This window comes from Colias croceus, chromosome 4 (assembly GCF_905220415.1).
Source record: "Colias croceus chromosome 4, ilColCroc2.1".
Taxonomy (NCBI): domain Eukaryota; kingdom Metazoa; phylum Arthropoda; class Insecta; order Lepidoptera; family Pieridae; genus Colias; species Colias croceus.
Window position 1 is genome coordinate 6,002,454 of NC_059540.1, and position 18,110 is coordinate 6,020,563.

An 18,110-nucleotide genomic window follows, 5' to 3' on the forward strand; every position below is an offset into this window, starting at 1 on the left:
GGATTTAATAGAGTGAATTTTGTTCGCAATATATTATACTAAACGGATTCGGCTACTGGTTTGTAGACAGATGATGACTATTCGTCAATATATCGCACCTTCGGTAGAACAAGGGCATAATTGTCATAAATTGCCAAAATGACTTAAATATGCAGAAATGCTTTAAAAAGGCCCTTTCAACTGGAGGGACAAAGACATTCGTTTAATTCCTACAAAAAACAGCCAGATTGAAATAGTGGCGTTGTCATTTTGGCGCTATTTTGTTTCTCTCTTGGCGAGACAAAGTCTCATTGGTTAGTTGTGCCATCGGCGGGGACTGAGCTAGCTTTCACTTGGAGCGCTAACGTCGTTTATGTAAATATGCCCTATAATGTTTTTGATTTCTGGAACGACAAGGCCATATCTGTCACACTTATGCCTAGTTTACGATTTAAAAATTGGGAGGACAAAGTCGTTCAGACAATTGTGCCCTTGTCTGTCCAAGATTTGTTATACTCCATGGTCTTAAAAGTAACATTTTATTCCGATAATTGCTGTAGAGAGCAAAAAAACAAGTTAGTTTTTTAGAAATTTAAACGATAGGACTGCCAATCAAAATACAACAAACATACCCTCACACCCACAAATCTATCCTCAAAAACTTTCGAGTTTACATAATAAATAATAATATTAGTAAGATTTTATTCGTAATTAATTATTTTTCTTTTTCAAATTTGTTTTTGGAATGTATTATTTTGCTGTGAACACATTGCCTATAAAATCGATCATACATAAATTAGGGGACCCAGCATAAAGCCGATGCCGTCCATTCTGGAATGTAAAACGTGCAAAAAAAGCTGGCCCAATATCAATATGCACTCCGGCAGAATACATAAGCCTTATAAAAAATGCCACGAAAAAGGAGGAATTATTTAATGTCAAGGAATTGAATTATGATTCTTTCTTGTTCTGTTATCTTAATATTTTTTTTTTTTTTTTTTTTATGTCAGAGCAAGCAAAGGAGCAGGTGGGCCACCTGATGTTAAGTGGTCACCACCGCCCATAAACACTTGTAACACAAGGAGTGTTACAGGTGCTTTGCCGGCCTTTAATGGACAAATACGCTCTTTTCTTGAAGGCCCCAATGTCGTAGTTGTTCGGGAACACCGCAGGTGGCAGATCGTTCCACAGTTTCACCGTACGCGGAAGGAAGTTGCGGGTGAAGCGGACAGTGGTGGAGCGCCAACCATCCAGATGGTGCGGATGGAACTGGTTTTTACGGCGTGAGGTCCGGTGGTGGAACTGTGCGGCTGGTAAAAGGTGGAACAATTCCTCAGAGCACTCCCCATAGTAGATTCTGTACAGTATACAGAGAGACGCAACGTCTCTCCGCACTGACAGTGGATCGAGCCTATCGGAAAGCCTACGGTCATCGACAATTCGAGCTGCTCGACGTTGGATGCGGTCAAGAGGAAGGAGTTGATACTGTGGGGCTCCGGCCCAGAGATGAGAACAGTACTCCATATGCGGTCGCACCTGAGCCTTGTACAGCTGAAGTCGGTGGGCCGGCTTGAAGTACTGTCTCGATCTACTGAGCACACCAAGTTTTTTCGAGGCTAATTTAGCCTTCGCTTCCAAATGACTGCGGAATTGAACGTCACTCGAGATTTCAACTCCGAGGATTCCGATTTTCGGCGATATACTAAGGGGAGTACTCTTAAACCGAGGTTCTACGACAAATGGGGTCTTTTTAGCGGTGAACGCGCAAACCTGTGTCTTAGCGATTCCAAAGAATTTTGCTAGGAAACATAATAGTTTCAGATTGTTGAAGATGTGTAATGGCTGATTAGTAAGTTTTGATCTCTATTTTTGTGATAAAGTACTGCGGCTTTCTAAAGTGTTTAAGAAAATAAAACATTTATACAAAAAAACACGTTATTATCATTCCAAAATTATTAACTTAAAGCTTTAGATATGGCCATATTTACAAATTAATTTTCTTGTTGGTGGAACAAGGGCACAAATGTACACCTACTTAAGAAAAAAATATTATTAAAAAAAAACTAGCAGTTTTTAATATTTGTAAACGATACACCTAAAAGAATATAGTATATAGTTTATGTCATACAAAGCAGAACAACCATAAAAAAATTATTATCATAGCTAGACCACATTAAGTACTACAAATATCTTAAAATGGCTCTCCTGTAAAATTGCAAATACTGTAATTGTGCCCTTGTTCTACCGAAGGTGCGATATGGTATATCTTTTACAGTCGGTACCAATAACGACGAGATCAAAAACGTAATAACGCTGCTGGTTCGAAAATAAAACAGATTTGATACTAGCATAAAACGCCTTTTGTAATGGTACGTAAATACCTATAGTAGTGGGCGTTTTCAGTGATATACCTACCTAACCATGTGTGATGTGACACAAACCTGATATGATCACTTAGACTAGACTAAAAAATATTTCTCCCATAAATACTACGTAAAAGCACCGATCCGTATTATCATAAAAGTTAGTATGTACATATCATCAACAGAACAAATAAGTGAATTAAAGACCAAGATCAAGTTGATATAATATTATGTTGAGTATTTATTATGTTGAGTATTTAGGAATACAAGTAAATCCTTGCAAATTTCGGTATTTGATGGAGCTTATAAGTGGAATACTTAGCTCGTGATAATATCGATCTCGCCGAGCCGATGTTTGGCCTGGCACTCCCGACCACACCCACCATACAAGATAATAAAAATCGACCTCCCAGGCCACCCCGACATACTAACACTATTGTCAGACTACGATTAAGAAAATACATTTACGATAAATATCTAGCGAAGTCCTTTATTTTAGTTATGGACTATGGTACCATAAATTATTATCCTAACCTACAACGCAACGTAAGATAATTCTTAGTATTTGTCCATCCATCTTATACAGGGTGTCCCACTATCGGTATACTAAGCGCGAAGGGACTTGTAGTTTTGCATACACTGATCACGTAAAAAATACTGAAACAACAAAATTATGTCAAAATTTTTTTGCTAAGTTTTTCCTTAAAATCCATGTTTTCTTCTCTAACTTCGACCAGCCGGCATATACCGCTTCGCTAATGGGAGCATTTTATCAATGAAAACATAATCTTAAAAGATAGCTCTCGTGCGGGTGGCAAAGTTGGGTGGGTTGCTTGTTAGAGGTGTACTCATAGAGTTTTAAGAATTCATCTATTTGAAAAAAAAATGTGTCTGGAATTTTATAAGTATTTTTTACGTACTCGGCGTATGCAAAACTACAACCTCCTTTGAGCTTAGTATACCAACAGTGGGACACCCTGTATAGGAAGGTAAAAAAATTATAATAGATTAATGATTAAGAGGAGGCTCCCTAAAATAATTTCTGGCACTGAGAGACCCGTTAGACCGCTACGGTGCTAGACGCTAACACAGCTGTAATAAAGTTGAATATCGCGTGCGCTCTTTGATCGCGTTCGAAACTAAATCTCGTAAGTCTCAATTCTTATTTCGTTTATAACTAAAATAATAATTGATCTAGAGAAAAAATACGTTGGATAGTAAACTGTATTTTCTTACTAATATTATAAAGAGGAAAACTTTGTTTGTTTGTTTCATTGTAATGTATAACCTCATTAACTACTGGACCGATTTTAAAAATTCTTCCACCATTCGAAAGCTACATTATCCACGAGTAATATAGGCTATATCACAGAATACATAATAGTAGCTAAACGCTACAGAACGGACACTCTCCGCCTCCCTCAAAAATTAAACACTTACCTCACCCCGCACGATCAGCCTAAAAATGGTCCGCATTTTTCTGCAAGGACGATACGCAACGAAGATTGACAACATTAATCAAATTGACTTAAAGTAATTTTATTATTTTGGATTTGTAATTATCGTTTTTCGTAGAAAATTGTTAGATATTGTGCTGTTTACGGATGTATTTCATCAGAAAAAAGCGATTTTTTTTTACGCTAGTCACAAATGTGCCAACCATAAAGCGTTAACACACACATTTGCAGTCTCTACAGTGTGACTGTCAAAACGATAATTTTGTATGGAGTGTCCGGGGTGTGGCTACTGGCTATATATTATTATCTCGCTAAGACCAACAGGAGCGGAGCCACGAGGGTGAAACCGCGCGGCACAGCTAGTTTTAGACATAAAGTCCAAGTAAATCTTAAAAATAATTTAATAATCCTTAAAAAAGGCATAATCCATACTAATATTAATTATTATAAATGCGAAAGTAACTCTGTCTGTCTGTCTGTTACTCAATCACGCCTAAACTACTGAACCAATTTTTCTATGCGGGTTTTTCTTTGACTGCGCGGGCGAAGCCGCGGGCGGAAACCTAGTTTTTGAATAAAAAATGAATCAAGCGAAAATGTTTCAATTACGTAACTGTCTTGTACATGGAAAGAAAAAGACCCAATAAATCATTTAATAAAGTTCCATTTTGATTGTATTTGTGACTGTTACAGAATATTAATGCAAATTCACATAAAATTTAGGGAGCCTCTCCTTAATTATTCTATGTGGACTTAAAGCCGGGTCCTTTCAAAACATGCAAAGAAGAGACGAATCTCTACTAATATCCATACAAATGATGATGTCTTCCTAGTCGATTTTGGCTTCGGTGTCCTTTTTTATTTATTTCCTGTCATGTCAAGGATACATGAGCGCTTATGTACGTATTGTGGCTACTAGACAATTGTAGTGTATAGCCATAGACAGCTATCCTTAAGTTCATCGCGTCTTTTATCAAGATTTATCCTTTTTGAGACGATCTTCCTCAAAAGCTTCCGTTCGTTTCCTACATCCCTTGTTCCTTTGATTCTGACCTTTATTATAAATGCGAAAGTGTGTTTATTTTTTCCTTTCACAATGGAGCAAATTTATGATATGAGTTTCGTCTCTGAAGATACCTCCTCCTAACGGAGAAGAACCTCCAAACGGTTACTTTTTACCGCTGTGAAACATCTCAATCCCATAAGATTCACGAGAATTTCCTTTGATTACGCACTACGGAGCTGCAGTTGAATTTGCGGGCGGAAATGTAATTCATAATATTTTAAATTTTATTTAAACATTAAACGAATAATATGATATCTCCTTTAAAAATGATTGCTAGTAATTAGTAACTTTAATGACTTCAGCTTTTTACATTATGCAAAGTTCACATTATTCAATCAAGCAAACGTGTATTTTCACGCAATTTTTGTGCCCGTTGACATTTGCCGATTACGGCAATCGCTGCTCTTACTGAAAACTAGTGCCGGACGCCGGCACTGGCCGGAGATATTATAAAAGTTAGGGCAAAGTATGAATACTGAAAGCAAGGTAACAAAGATGTAATGTAAAAGTAGTTAAAACGTGACACATTGCGATAACAATGCCCTAGATGACCCACGCAACTTTGGCAGCTTTCAAGAGGAATGTACATATTATTTTCTCATGTTTGCAGTAACTATGTATTTCTGATAATAAAATTATGTAATTCGTGGATTTTCTTCTTTCGTATGCGTAGGCATATTTCATCAACAATTTATTTTGGAAAAAATGGATTTTTAATCTCCCAGATATACCTATGTAACCACCCCTAAAATTTATATTATTTGAAAAAAATTGAAGTCTATACAGGTAGTGTCCCAAAAAGTAGTGATGAACGGAAGCTGGGAGGTAGAGGACCTAGAGGGCTATCCGAATCACCCCCATGCATGTTATGCGATTTTTCGTATTTTCGGAGTTATGACGTTCACCTATCGCCGAGTACGATGATATTTTCACTCATGGTGACATCAATTATTGCGCTAGATGCTTGATTTTTTTTTTTTGTTTGCTAAGCTGAAAGATAGGCCAATTCATTGTGGTAACACTAGGTTTCCGCCCACGGCTTCGCCCGCGCAGTCAAAGAAAAACCCACATAGTTCCCGTTCCCGTGGGATTTCCGGGATTGCGTTATTTTCCCGGGATAAAAAGTAGCCTATGTATGTGTATGATGATATTTCTCGGGTATCAAAAATCAAAATATCTCCATACCAAATTTCATGAAAATCGGTTCAGTAGTTTAGGCGTGATTGAGTAACAGACAGACAGACAGAGTTACTTTCGCATTTATAATATTAGTAAGGATTTACAGGTCTACCAGAATCTGATGGCATATTTATATTTAAGAAATAAAAGATTTTCATGTGGCAACTTTATTTGACAACTATCAAATTGTTGTCAAATTATTTGTCTTCTATTTAATGAATAATTTTTAGGATTTTGTCTAAAAAATCTTCGAAAATGTAGAAAAAGCCGCTGCGATCACAAGCAAGAGGTGTTGTTTATAATGTGTACAGAAAAATATTCGATGAAGAAGAGTCAAACACATCACAATTTTCAATTTTGAAGATTTTATTGGTAAATTGGACTTACCCGTTTTGATACTTTAAATTAAAAATATTATAAGTAGGTAACTATAATATCGTTTGTTGTTTACAATATAATTTTATAAAAACTTATTACAGGAGTTTCGAATACGACTATTCGTCAAGTCCAAGCTGTCCAAGTTAATTATTTTATAATGTGTGTATCTGTTAATACTTACGAAAATGAACATAGATTTATTTTATTTTTATTTTATTTTATAAAAAATGTATAGTTTTGTTAAAGAGTAATAAATAAAATAAGCAATTATCTAGTTTTGATCTGCATTATCATTACATCCATATTTTCACATGGCATAATGATAATGAATATACAAGGTATGTGTAAATAATAATATGTATTACCTATATAAAAATAAAATAAAATAAAAAATAAAAGTAATAATATGTATATTATACATGTAAGTATGTACCTACATAATATTAAGTGGATATCTCATTTTTAAGTACAGTATTGTCCACTTACGTAATGTGTTTACGGACAAAATAAAAAGTAAATAGTATCAAGATCGTTCAGTCCATTTTCCCTAGGGTTGCACACTCAACATTTTGATTTCCCTAATTGCCATCAGATTCTGGCTTACCTATACTATCGTAAGATCTTCGAATGGAATAAAAAAAATAATTAAATGCCAAGAAAGATAAAATTACCCAGTATGATCACAACTTCAAGGACCAGTAAAAAAATAAAATCACATAAAAAAAAGTTGTCCGTTTTGCTTTTAAAAACTTGTTCTATCTATCAGGTAGCTACCCTGAAAATTTCATTTTATTATTCAGAAGGCTTCAATCGAAAAATTGAAATCTAAATTTGGTAAGTGCAAAAATTGAATTAACATGATGATTAATAAAAACAAATTAAAACCAATAACAAGGTGTTTAATTACCAGAAATTTTTAGAAAAGCGGTTGCTCAGTGCAAGTGCGACATCACCGTAAAAAGTTGTCTTTTAAATGTCTGAATGCCTTTTTATCATTTTTAATGGTTTCTTTTGCTACTATGAATTTCCGGGTTATTTAGTATACCGTTGTTATCAGAGGCACTTGGGGCATACTTAGTATGAATATCTGACGTGCTTGAGAATGCCCAAGTAACTGCTTTTTTAACATTTTTGAAAAACCATACACGCCAAACCCACCGCTAAAATGTTTTTTACCATACAAGCTTTTCTTTTCGAAATTATTTTATCTATTGATTTTGGTAAGTCTCGACGGCGCCGTCGAATTACGCCATTTAGCTACCTCGCCTCCCCAACTACATATATGATTTATGAAGAAAGTTTTAGTACCTATATAGTAATGCTTTAGTATCCATGTTCAAGCTAGCTGAAATTTTGTTTCCCTATGTGTGTATTATTAATACACTAAAGTTAAGGTTGTGGCTGCAGTCTGTTGAAGGGCATGCGCGTAGGGTAGTCGCGACTACATGCAAGTGGATAGTCAATGGCAGGCGGGCGAGGGATACCGTTAGCGTTCCCACCGGAGATCCCGGGATCCCCTCTTTACTTGCGCGGAAGTAGGCCACTGTGAGGAAGGTTTTAGTCAGTAGGAGTCTGACATAACCGTGCTGCTGCCTCCGAAGCAGCCGGTATTCATGATGAATTTCCTTGCGTAAAAAAAAGTGTGGGCAAGAAGGATAAAAGCACAGAACAGTAAGAACATAATAGAAGTGCTATAATGTCATAATTAGTATGAAAACCAGTGTCGCCAAACCCACACATTTAAACCGATAGTTATACAGTACACTACAAGTAAACTATGCCTTTGATTGGACAGCTTAATTTGAGTAAAAACTGACTTAGGTTATAAATTCAGCATTTCAATATGTACCCTAACGCACCCTGTTACGGTTTATTTTAATATAACATCCCTAGGCATATTAGCTGTTTTGTTTCTCTTTGCTCCGAAATTCCAAATTCGAAAAACATTCAGCTACTCCACAACAGAGGGCGTTAGTTTTCGATAGATATAACTTTGAACCTCAACACATAGAAATAAGGTTGAAATTTGTGTCACTCTAAATTAATGACATTAACTTGACATTAACCTGATGCTATGCTCTAAGGGATGTCAGCCTTGTTATCGATAATTCACAATCAATATATTTTTGTGCATTTTTTTTTTCTTTCTATTATATGAGTATAGGATAATGTGTCACCTTTTTTAGTATGTTTATTACTACTAAGTACGTCTTTTCATATTATTATATTTAAATAAAAAACGGAATAGAATAGTATAAATCTATATTTACAAAACAAACAGAAAATATGCATTATTTTAAATCTTAGAACTGCCGTAGGTTTGATGTATCGGTGGCCTTTGTTAGACTGCTTATTGCTGTTCGGCATCCAGTTAACTCGTCACGTTGCATTTATTATCCATTTCTCTTTTAAATTAGCCTCTTTCGAAAATCTATAAATAAATAGGACAAATGAAAGCTAAGGAAAAATAAAATAAAATTTAATATTTATAATGTTTGTCTTTTCTAAAGTATTGATACTGTCGATATGCGCTACATGCATCACTAATCCGACATTCGTTTGTTTGTTGCAATAATATTCCAGAAAGTCTTGTTTGCCGTTCAATCTATATTAGTACTTATTTCTTATGGATTAAGGTTCATTTTGACTTAATATTTTTATAAATTTTTGACAAATTACGACAAGCGAAGTTGTAACATAAAATATATTTAAAATAAATTAAAATAAGACTTACCGATGGTATGAAATGCCTCGATTGCTGATATTATTTCGTCTGCTATCATTTTTCCACTCTAATACCGAACAACACGCTCTAAATAATGAATAATTATGGAAATAAGGTTTGACAGTTGACAACAGACTCGAATATTTTTCTGCGCACAACTGAGAGCGAGTTAGGTGATCTTACCTTACTAGTGACACGTGGGCCACGCCCACATCTCACTTCTATTATGTTCTTACTGTTCTGTGGATAAAAGCATATATATGATATTTAAACCAAAATAACTAATATGTGACAGATCCTAAAATAAGTATCTTATCTTGAACATATTGTAACAAGAGAATTTAAGGGTTGTCATTGCTTGCTTTTTATTAGGTATTTTATCTCCTTTATACTTTAATTGTACTAAGTTGATAAGTGGTAATCTTTCTGTCACTAACAACCTGAACAGAAGTAAATTATTCAAATATATGTATAACTATATTTGAATAATTTACTTAATTTTTAGACTTTTTAGGTGGCAGTAGGTTGTCATTCTACTTTTAAAATTTGCAAGTCCTCTTTGGAACATATAAAAAAAATATAAGATAGCAAAAAAAAATTGTTATGGCTGAGTAAATCAGGTTATTGAAATTGAAAAGAACAGGAGTTGATGTTCAAAAAATCCCCAAGTGAAATGTTTTGTTAAGAAAACTAGTATTGTTATGTTACACACTGGACTTATTAATAGATAGACCACTAACTCTAAAAAGTAGGTTGCTGTATGTATAATGTAAATATTGTATATATCGAAGTATCACAAAGTTCATAGCAAAAATTGCCTGTGTAAAAGTATAGTCAAATTTTACACTTAAGAAGATAAGAAATAAAATTAATTTTAAGTTGGTGCACAAAAGAAGTATAATATTTAAAACAAAACATCTTTAAATAACCTCAATTTCTGTAGACATCTTTGGTGTTCAAATTTCTGAAAAGTTGTGGCATAATCACACTGTCTCTTATGACAAGAAGAAAAACCATGTTTAAATATTTGTATGTAAAAAACAGATGTTTATTATCAAATCTCATTACTCTTCTTCTACAAATGCACAAATTAGTTGAGCCACCTCAAGTTTTACACTAAGAAATACAAATAGCGATTTATTTTTATTACTTATATAGGTTTGACACTACAACTATAGTCTTATAAGAAGTATTGGTATTAGAGAGTTAGTAGTATTTGACTTAGAAGTACCGTCTGATAATATAACCTTTGTGGCGTATGATGTGCTTATTTTGAATCATCAAATTAATTCCATCTAAAAAAAACTACAAATATACATAATATGCAATTTTATAAAAGTAGAGACTACGAAATTCTCTATAAAGATATAGATAGGTATGTAATTCAAATTTAAGGCGGGTAATTCAATATTTTGCATCAAATTTTCTTATTTCTCTTAGATATGGTATTTAAATTCTTAACGTACAAAAACTTTAGATGAATGCAGAAACAATTTATTATTAAACAGTATTATTAATTATTATATCTAGAGTGATAGTCAAAACTCAAATGACAGCAAGCAGCCTTTGTTTGTACAAAATTTAATAACACCAATCAAATGAGTGAATCTATAGATTTTGAATTATAATACTAATGCTAATAAGTTATCTAAAAAATAATCTAAGCTACTAAAATAACAATAGTAAATTATTAAACATCATTCGTGTTTGTAATTCTAAATAAATGATTGATCTCTAAAGTAATCATGTTCATATGTTGTAATACCTTTTGTAAACAATATGATAATAAAATAAAACAGATAGGTATATACGCAAATTCACTTACCATAGATATGACAAAGCTCCTTCGTAATGTTTTATCTTCATATGAACACTTATTACTAACTTTCATCACATTAAACAAACTTTAGAATCACTTGACAATTTATAAGTTCAAAAGAAAAATAGCGCAAATATTCACAATCATATTATGTTTACAAAGACATGAAGCTCCAATACTGTAGGCGATTCTAAAAATACTCTCAACACGATAAAATGAATGTGTTAAAACGTAAAGCAACACAACGACGACAATAAGTAAATGTGGATGCGAATCCGGATTATAGGCTCAACTGACTCAAATTGTTTATATAAGTTTGTTACATCGGTTGTCGATAAAAATACAGTATTATAGGTGTATCTAAGACCAAGATATTATTTAAAAATAAAGGCACTCGAATTTATCTTCCGGACTTAAACTATTACATTTAATTTATGGACCACAATTTAGCACACGAATCAAATAACAACTAGCGTAGGGCAACAAGCGCCGTTTAGTTATCTTAAATTGAGTAACTATTGCTGAGTTTATATTTATATTTCACGGAAAGTTAGACTGATATTGTTATTTTGTGAATTATAACAGTTTAAAACCAAAATAAAATGAACACTATTCACAACGACAACTGCATCACTCGGCTACACAAAATTATTAAAATCCACATTCAACTTGAAAAGATGTATCCAGGGGTACAGAAAACATGCTTTCATACTCCTCATGCAAGTATGATTTCCGCCGTATCTAAATAGGATAGCTATATGTCCAACAATGGTTACATTTTGGTGAATATAGTTTTGTCTAGGTTTTGTCGTTTTGTCAATTGTGAAGTCTGTGAACTTTGAAGATGTCAGGGCGCAAACAGATTAAATTATCAATTCATAATGAAATACGTGTTAATATGTGAAATGTGAGGTAATTGAAATAAATACTCTTCTTTTTATTATATAATATAATATAATATAATATTTTCCATACCATTCGATTACGTTACTAAAAAGTTAAAAACATTTTTAGAAATTTGGAGTTACTATAATATTATAATATATAATAATCCACAGCATTAATCACTGAATTCATGATCAGTGGTACCTACGTAAATTTATTTTAGAAAAACCATGTTTCAATATTTATGCAGAGGGCTTTAATTTTTATTTCTTCAATAAAATATCGTAAAAATTGAAAAAGGTTTTTCTAAAAAACTGAATTTTTAAAATCGTGCATTGAATGTAAAGTTTTATTACAAAAAAAATATAATTATAACGTATCTGTATCTGTAGACTGGCTATGGTAGCATACTCTGTGAGTGGTATGTGACTTGAGAGTTGAGACTTCTGCTTCTGTCGTATTGACATTGACATTACAATTTACTATTTAATAAAATACCTATGTGAAAAAAATAAAAACAAACTGACATTAGCTGATTTAAATAATATTTCTAGCATAAATATTATTTCCTATTAGGCAATGCTCCTTTTGAGACTTGGAAGTGTTAATAAATTAATAATACCTAGGATGTGAGTGCGTACTGCAGATTTCTGGCAGCGCTTTTACCCTCAATTGCTATTCTTTTCATTCAGTTCTTTGTGTGCGTCGTGTCAATAACAATAATTAGATTTGAACTATTAATTATTTAGGTACCTACCTTGATGAAGAGAAATATGTTTAAGTACCAAATCAAATCACTTATATTACTTTTTCTTGGAAAATATGCACTATGTATCTCTGATATGACTGAAAGTTCATTTGGAAAATATAACGAGGGTCTTATAGCTGCATTTGGCGACTTTAATTCTGATGAACTTACTGATGCCTTTATAATAAACGGGACTAGTATAGAAGTGCTTTTGGCACATGATAAAGAACCATTTTTACGTCCTTCTTCTTATATCTGCAATTTTAGTAATGTTTTAATCACAAGCATAGTACCAGGTGACTTTGATGGAGATGCCTACATGGACATTCTTTTTACTACTCAACTTCAAAATGAAACATCCTCCCTACATGAGGTGAGAATATTATGGGGTGGTATGCCTGACCTTAATTGCACAGATGCTTTTTTAATAAAAGCTATAACATTAGGCCAACCACTAGTTATGGATTATAACCGTGATATGATATTAGATCTTTTTGGAATAAATTCCCAGAATCAAAGAGTTTTTTGGGTCTTTGATAATTCAAGATCAACACCCCTAGAGATATTGATGAATGGTGGAAATAATAAAGAAATAAAATTACCACACTCACACTCCTTCTTAGATGTCAATGATGATAATGCTGCTGATTTATTAGTAACTACAAAGCTTGATGTAGAAGTTTGGTTGAATGAAGAGCCTAGTGGATTTAAATTCAATAATAGCATAGAGCTCCTTGTTGGATTTGCGACTATATATGGTCAAGTATTATTTATTGATGTGGCACTTTCTGGGGAGTTCTTTTTAGTTGTACCTGTTTGTTATGACCTTGGTTGTATAAACAGTACAATTCTTATATATGACAACAAGCAATGGCATGATTTGCAAGTGGACTTTAATGATGGAAAAGGCACAATGTGGCATTTCATTCCACCTCGAGATGAGCCTTACCTAGATACAATAACAATGCGAAGTGGCGATTACAATATGGATGGTTACCCTGACATTCTAATGACTCTCAGCCCTTCAAATAATAATAATGAGACAAGAGTTTTCTTAATGCATAATGTCCCATGCAATCTACCGGGATGCAAATTTCACAGAACTTTTGAAATTCAATGGGAAAAATTTAACTCTTTTGGTAACAATGTTGTTATGGCAACTTTTTATGATTTCTACATGGACGGAGTGTTGGATGTTATTTATGTTCAAAAGAACATGACGACAAACAAATATGTTATGAAAGCTTTTCGGAATGAATTAGAATATGATACAAACTTTATTAAAGTTATTGTTGTTACTGGACTAAGTAATAAAAAGGTGCCTACAATCAATGGTACATTATACACTCGAAAAGTTACTTTTGGTAAGTTTTTTAAATTTTTATATTAGTATGGAGTTTAAGCTCTAATCTAGCCACAAAAAAAAAAATTTTCTTGTAAAACATATACATAATAATAAATTAGTGGTACAATCCCACTTTAGAATACAAAATAAATTTAAATTTTTTATAACTTTTCTTTTCAGGAACTAATTTACCTGGCCCAAAGATTGGATATAACACCTGGTCTCAAGAAGGTACTTATAGAACTGGAGTTTGTGCTCAACTTCCACAATCAGCATACTATGCTTTACAATTACCCTATTCTATATTTGGTCTGGACCGTACTCCTAACTTTGTGGATACACTTACTGTAGGACTTTCTGGGTACTCTAAAAGCTGGACACAAATCATTCCTAATTCTCAAATTGTATTAATTCCTGCACCACCCAATGATCCTTCCCAGTGGAGAGCTCAGTTATTTGTTACTCCCAGCAAAGTTATTCTTAAAAGTGTCTTCGTTTTAACGGCTATCATTATTGTTATTATTGGATGTGTTCTGTATTTGCATTGGAAAGAAAGAAATGATAGGCAAGATATTATAGAAATTGATGAGAAAACATATGTTAAATTATAGGTTTATTCATTATCTATAAGTAAAAATAATTTTAGTTTGGAATCTGTGATTGAAAAAATTACTTGTTTAATCCTAGGAATATAAGCAAAGTATTTCATTATTGTTATCAACTAATACATACATTATATTATACTCACTAAAACTTTTCACACTCTTTGGTAAATTAGAACTATATTTTGTTGAAATTGGTGTTTGAAATGTATATAGATTATTTTTCATTGATTATTTCAATAATTTTCACGACTGAAGTCAAATGACTATTATGTGGTGAAAATATATAAAATCTTGATGGTTATCAGTTTTAAATTCAAACTGATTTACTTTTATAGCTTTATATTGAATGTTTGTTCGTAGTGTGGTATGTTCATATGTTTAATATAATTTTGTATTGTAATTAAACTAGAATAAAGACTGTTTTTCACATATTTGTTGAAATAAAAACGAAAAATGAAGTTGATTTATTTTTAATCATAGATATAACTTTATTATACAACCCAAAAATATGTGAAGCAATATTTTTCATTAGTTTAATGTTTGTGCTTCTTAGATTTTTCTTTCTTCTTTTCTAGTTTTTCCAATTTCCTAGAACAATAAAAATAAATATTAATGCATTAGTGTAAAATCTTGTTATGAATGTAATGGTATCTGCTTTATTGGATTAAAATTTTAAAAGAAATAACAAGCCTGTTGCCTATTGCACACATACTTCAACAATTTTTTCTTTTGTTTTTTAGTCAGCTGACTAATGAGATCTGTTTCAGTGAGAGATGATGTGTCATTCTCAACTATTTTAGTGGCAGCAAGAGGCATGGCGCCGGGCTTCATCACTAGTCCAGTATCACGCATTTGTTGCATCAATGTGGGAACATCAGGCTTTTCTTCCTCTTCTTGTGGTGTTGAAGCTGAAGCTTGAAGCGCACGAGCCTCACTCATAGATAAAGAGTACATAGTACACTCTTTGTCTGAAATCAAATTATTTATTGCACATCATTTAAAACAAATTAATCAATGATCACATGCAAAAGTAACATATCAAATAATATCATAAACTTTAAAATACAACGTATATTGTAATAACAAAAAACAAAAGTTTTACCTGTATTTATATGACCCCATTTGTGACACTTAATACAACGCACATTTCTGACCAAAATTCCAAATGGTTGATCTCTGATTTCATTGTCACCCTTGCAGTAGCTTTCTCTTGGAGCATTGTATTTTCTTTGCCATTCAAATTTATATTCTGGCTCATTATCTTCACGTTCCCGTTCCTTTTTAACACCTGGTGGTGGCTCATACATAAAATTTAGGCTTAGCTTATCTTTGCTATCCTTACTGAGTAAAGCTCTAAAAAAGAAGATACACATATTCTTTATTCTTTATTTTTCCAACACAAGTAATTTACAGGTATGTATACCCAAAACATTACAAGGCAGTTACTTTACTAAAATTAGATACATCATTTTTTATAACTAAGAAAGAACAAAATAATATTTTTAAATTTATATAAACTTAAACAAAATATATCGCATTCATTGCTGTGAGTGAGCATGTCATTGAGCAGCTTTATTCCTCGTATAAGGGGAGCATTCCTACCACTCTTCGTTCACCCTCCCGACTGGACGGTGACCAAATCGCGAAGGCGTCGCAGGCCCACGTCCAGAGGACCCGCCACGCTGTACATGAGCTTAGGCGGATATATGATATTAGATAAATAATTCCGATGACAATATATTATATTTAATAGCTGTGTCCATTGTATAGTATTAATTATTTAATGAGCCAATCTATTGGCATAATTTAATGAGATTTGACAATTCATATTAATTATTAAAACATAATTGTTTTTTATATCACACTTTTTCATACACACTAAATATACATGTAAGAAATTTGTAATAACCTTAAATTAAGATATTATAGATTTAATTTGTCTAAAGGATACACTACTAATTATTAAAAAAAGCATAATAAAAACAGGCTATCCTTTAGGCTAGAAGGCAAACCTTCACCTTGACCAAGTTATTGTATGAATAATAAATATGAAAATAGATCCTGTAATTATATTGTCATGGACATCTAAAATTAAATTATTTAATTATCTGCACTTTCTATAATTTCAGAATTACACTCATTATTCACTTACTTGTTTTCATGTAACTCTTGTTCCTTTTCATACTGTACACGTAATTCCTCTTGTTTCTTTTTGTATGCCTCTGTTTTCTGTTCTGCCATCCATACCTTTTTAGAACAATAATTAGTTTATTTAAATATATAAAATTATTATTACTATATTATGACTAGATACTAAGTGTGAGTCAAATTAAATAAATTTCATGGTCAATCATTTTTTTAGAAACGTTATTTGTTAGTACACAATAATTTTAATACTGTAGTAAACCTTTTTTTGCTATTGCTTTTAATTATACCTATGTTTAAGTAGGTAACAAAATATGCTAAATGGTGTACAGGAATGTGATACTATATGTATGAACAAACTCACTCTTTTTAAATTATCTCGAGAAGCAGGATGGAAGAATTTTTTACACATATAATTGTTAAATCCTTTCCCCATCTTTGAATTTTAAGTGTATCCCAAACTAAAGATATAAACAAATAATATACGACTCTTCTCTGAAGTATCCTAATTATAGCAGACGAGAGTTATTTATTTACTTTTTAGTTTTTATTATTATAACTAAAAAAAAAATGATATTATGATATTTTGTCAAATGCTCGTCAGCTGTGCCACAGATTAAGTATTGTATTAGAGCGTTTTCACATTGTCCGGTCCGATATCGGATATCGGAAGCCGATAGCCGATATCCGATATCGGACACAATTTGCCCTTTCACATTATCCGATAATATCGTCCCGATATCATGAGTGTTGCCAGAAACTGGAAAAGTAGATATATGGAGAATTAAAAAAAACAGTGGATGCATTTATGTTACAAAAAATAAACTTTATTTTAAATAAAATAAATAGTAATAAATAAACTGTTTTTCAAACCGGTTTAATCTGCTGACTGCGGAGTTTGGATTTGTACCCTCTGCAGAGTCAGAATCTAGTTTAAATATTCAATTTCATTGTGAGGCTTGTTTTTTTTTATATGCTGTTTTTCTTTTTTTAATAATAGAACATGTTGTGTGGTCGTAGTGAATTTTAGAACTTTTTTATATTAAATCATGTACGACTGTTATGTTCATAAACAAATAAAATAAAATAAAATTCAACTCAGTATTAAAGCGACGAAACTGGCAAATATAAATTCAAATTACATTTACAAATGTAGGTGCTGTTATTACAATTTTATAGTGCTAATAATAATATATATATATATTATACCTATAAATAATAGGTAGAATGTACATCATTCTACCTATTATCTGGGTGTGCAAATATTTAACGAAATAAATTAAACTAAACTAATTCTTCGTTGTCACAGATTCCGCAATGTAATAAATTCTTGAATGTCATAAAATTGTTTCTCCATTAGCTATTTCGTCAGTTTCTTCTAAAATATGTCATACTATTTTTGTTGATTTATTGTAC

At 32.3% G+C, this 18,110-nt stretch overlaps 3 protein-coding genes across 7 annotated transcripts in view; 1 reads left to right on the top strand and 2 right to left on the bottom strand.

Moving 5' to 3' along the window:
- Nucleotides 1–11,623, bottom strand: part of LOC123691142 (receptor-type guanylate cyclase Gyc76C-like) — a 28,857-nt gene extending 17,234 nt beyond the window's left edge. Inside the window, exons 1-2 of one of the 5 annotated variants that reach the window (XM_045635387.1) lie at nt 11,550–11,623; nt 10,973–11,156 (exon numbers count right to left, since the gene is read on the bottom strand). The gene's annotated coding sequence lies outside the window, so the exon portion shown is untranslated. Of the gene's footprint in view, nt 1–10,972 lie in introns of all 5 variants that reach the window. The other 4 variants (XM_045635386.1, XM_045635389.1, XM_045635388.1 and 1 more) reach the window with 4 other exon arrangements.
- Nucleotides 11,624–12,350: 727 nt separating this feature from the next.
- On the top strand, nt 12,351–15,007 carry LOC123691126 (T-cell immunomodulatory protein). The gene is made up of 3 exons (XM_045635367.1): nt 12,351–12,480; nt 12,601–13,963; nt 14,125–15,007. The coding sequence occupies exons 2-3, from the start codon at nt 12,613–12,615 to the stop codon at nt 14,553–14,555; spliced, it is 1,782 nt and encodes a 593-aa protein (XP_045491323.1). The 5' UTR covers nt 12,351–12,480; nt 12,601–12,612; the 3' UTR covers nt 14,556–15,007.
- On the bottom strand, nt 15,004–17,302 carry LOC123691127 (corepressor interacting with RBPJ 1). The gene is made up of 5 exons (XM_045635368.1): nt 17,059–17,302; nt 16,702–16,796; nt 15,652–15,902; nt 15,262–15,517; nt 15,004–15,137 (listed from the first exon to the last, which is right to left on the bottom strand). Exons 1-5 carry the CDS (start codon nt 17,128–17,130, stop codon nt 15,083–15,085), a joined length of 729 nt encoding a protein of 242 aa, XP_045491324.1. The 5' UTR covers nt 17,131–17,302; the 3' UTR covers nt 15,004–15,082.
- Nucleotides 17,303–18,110: the final 808 nt, after the last annotated feature.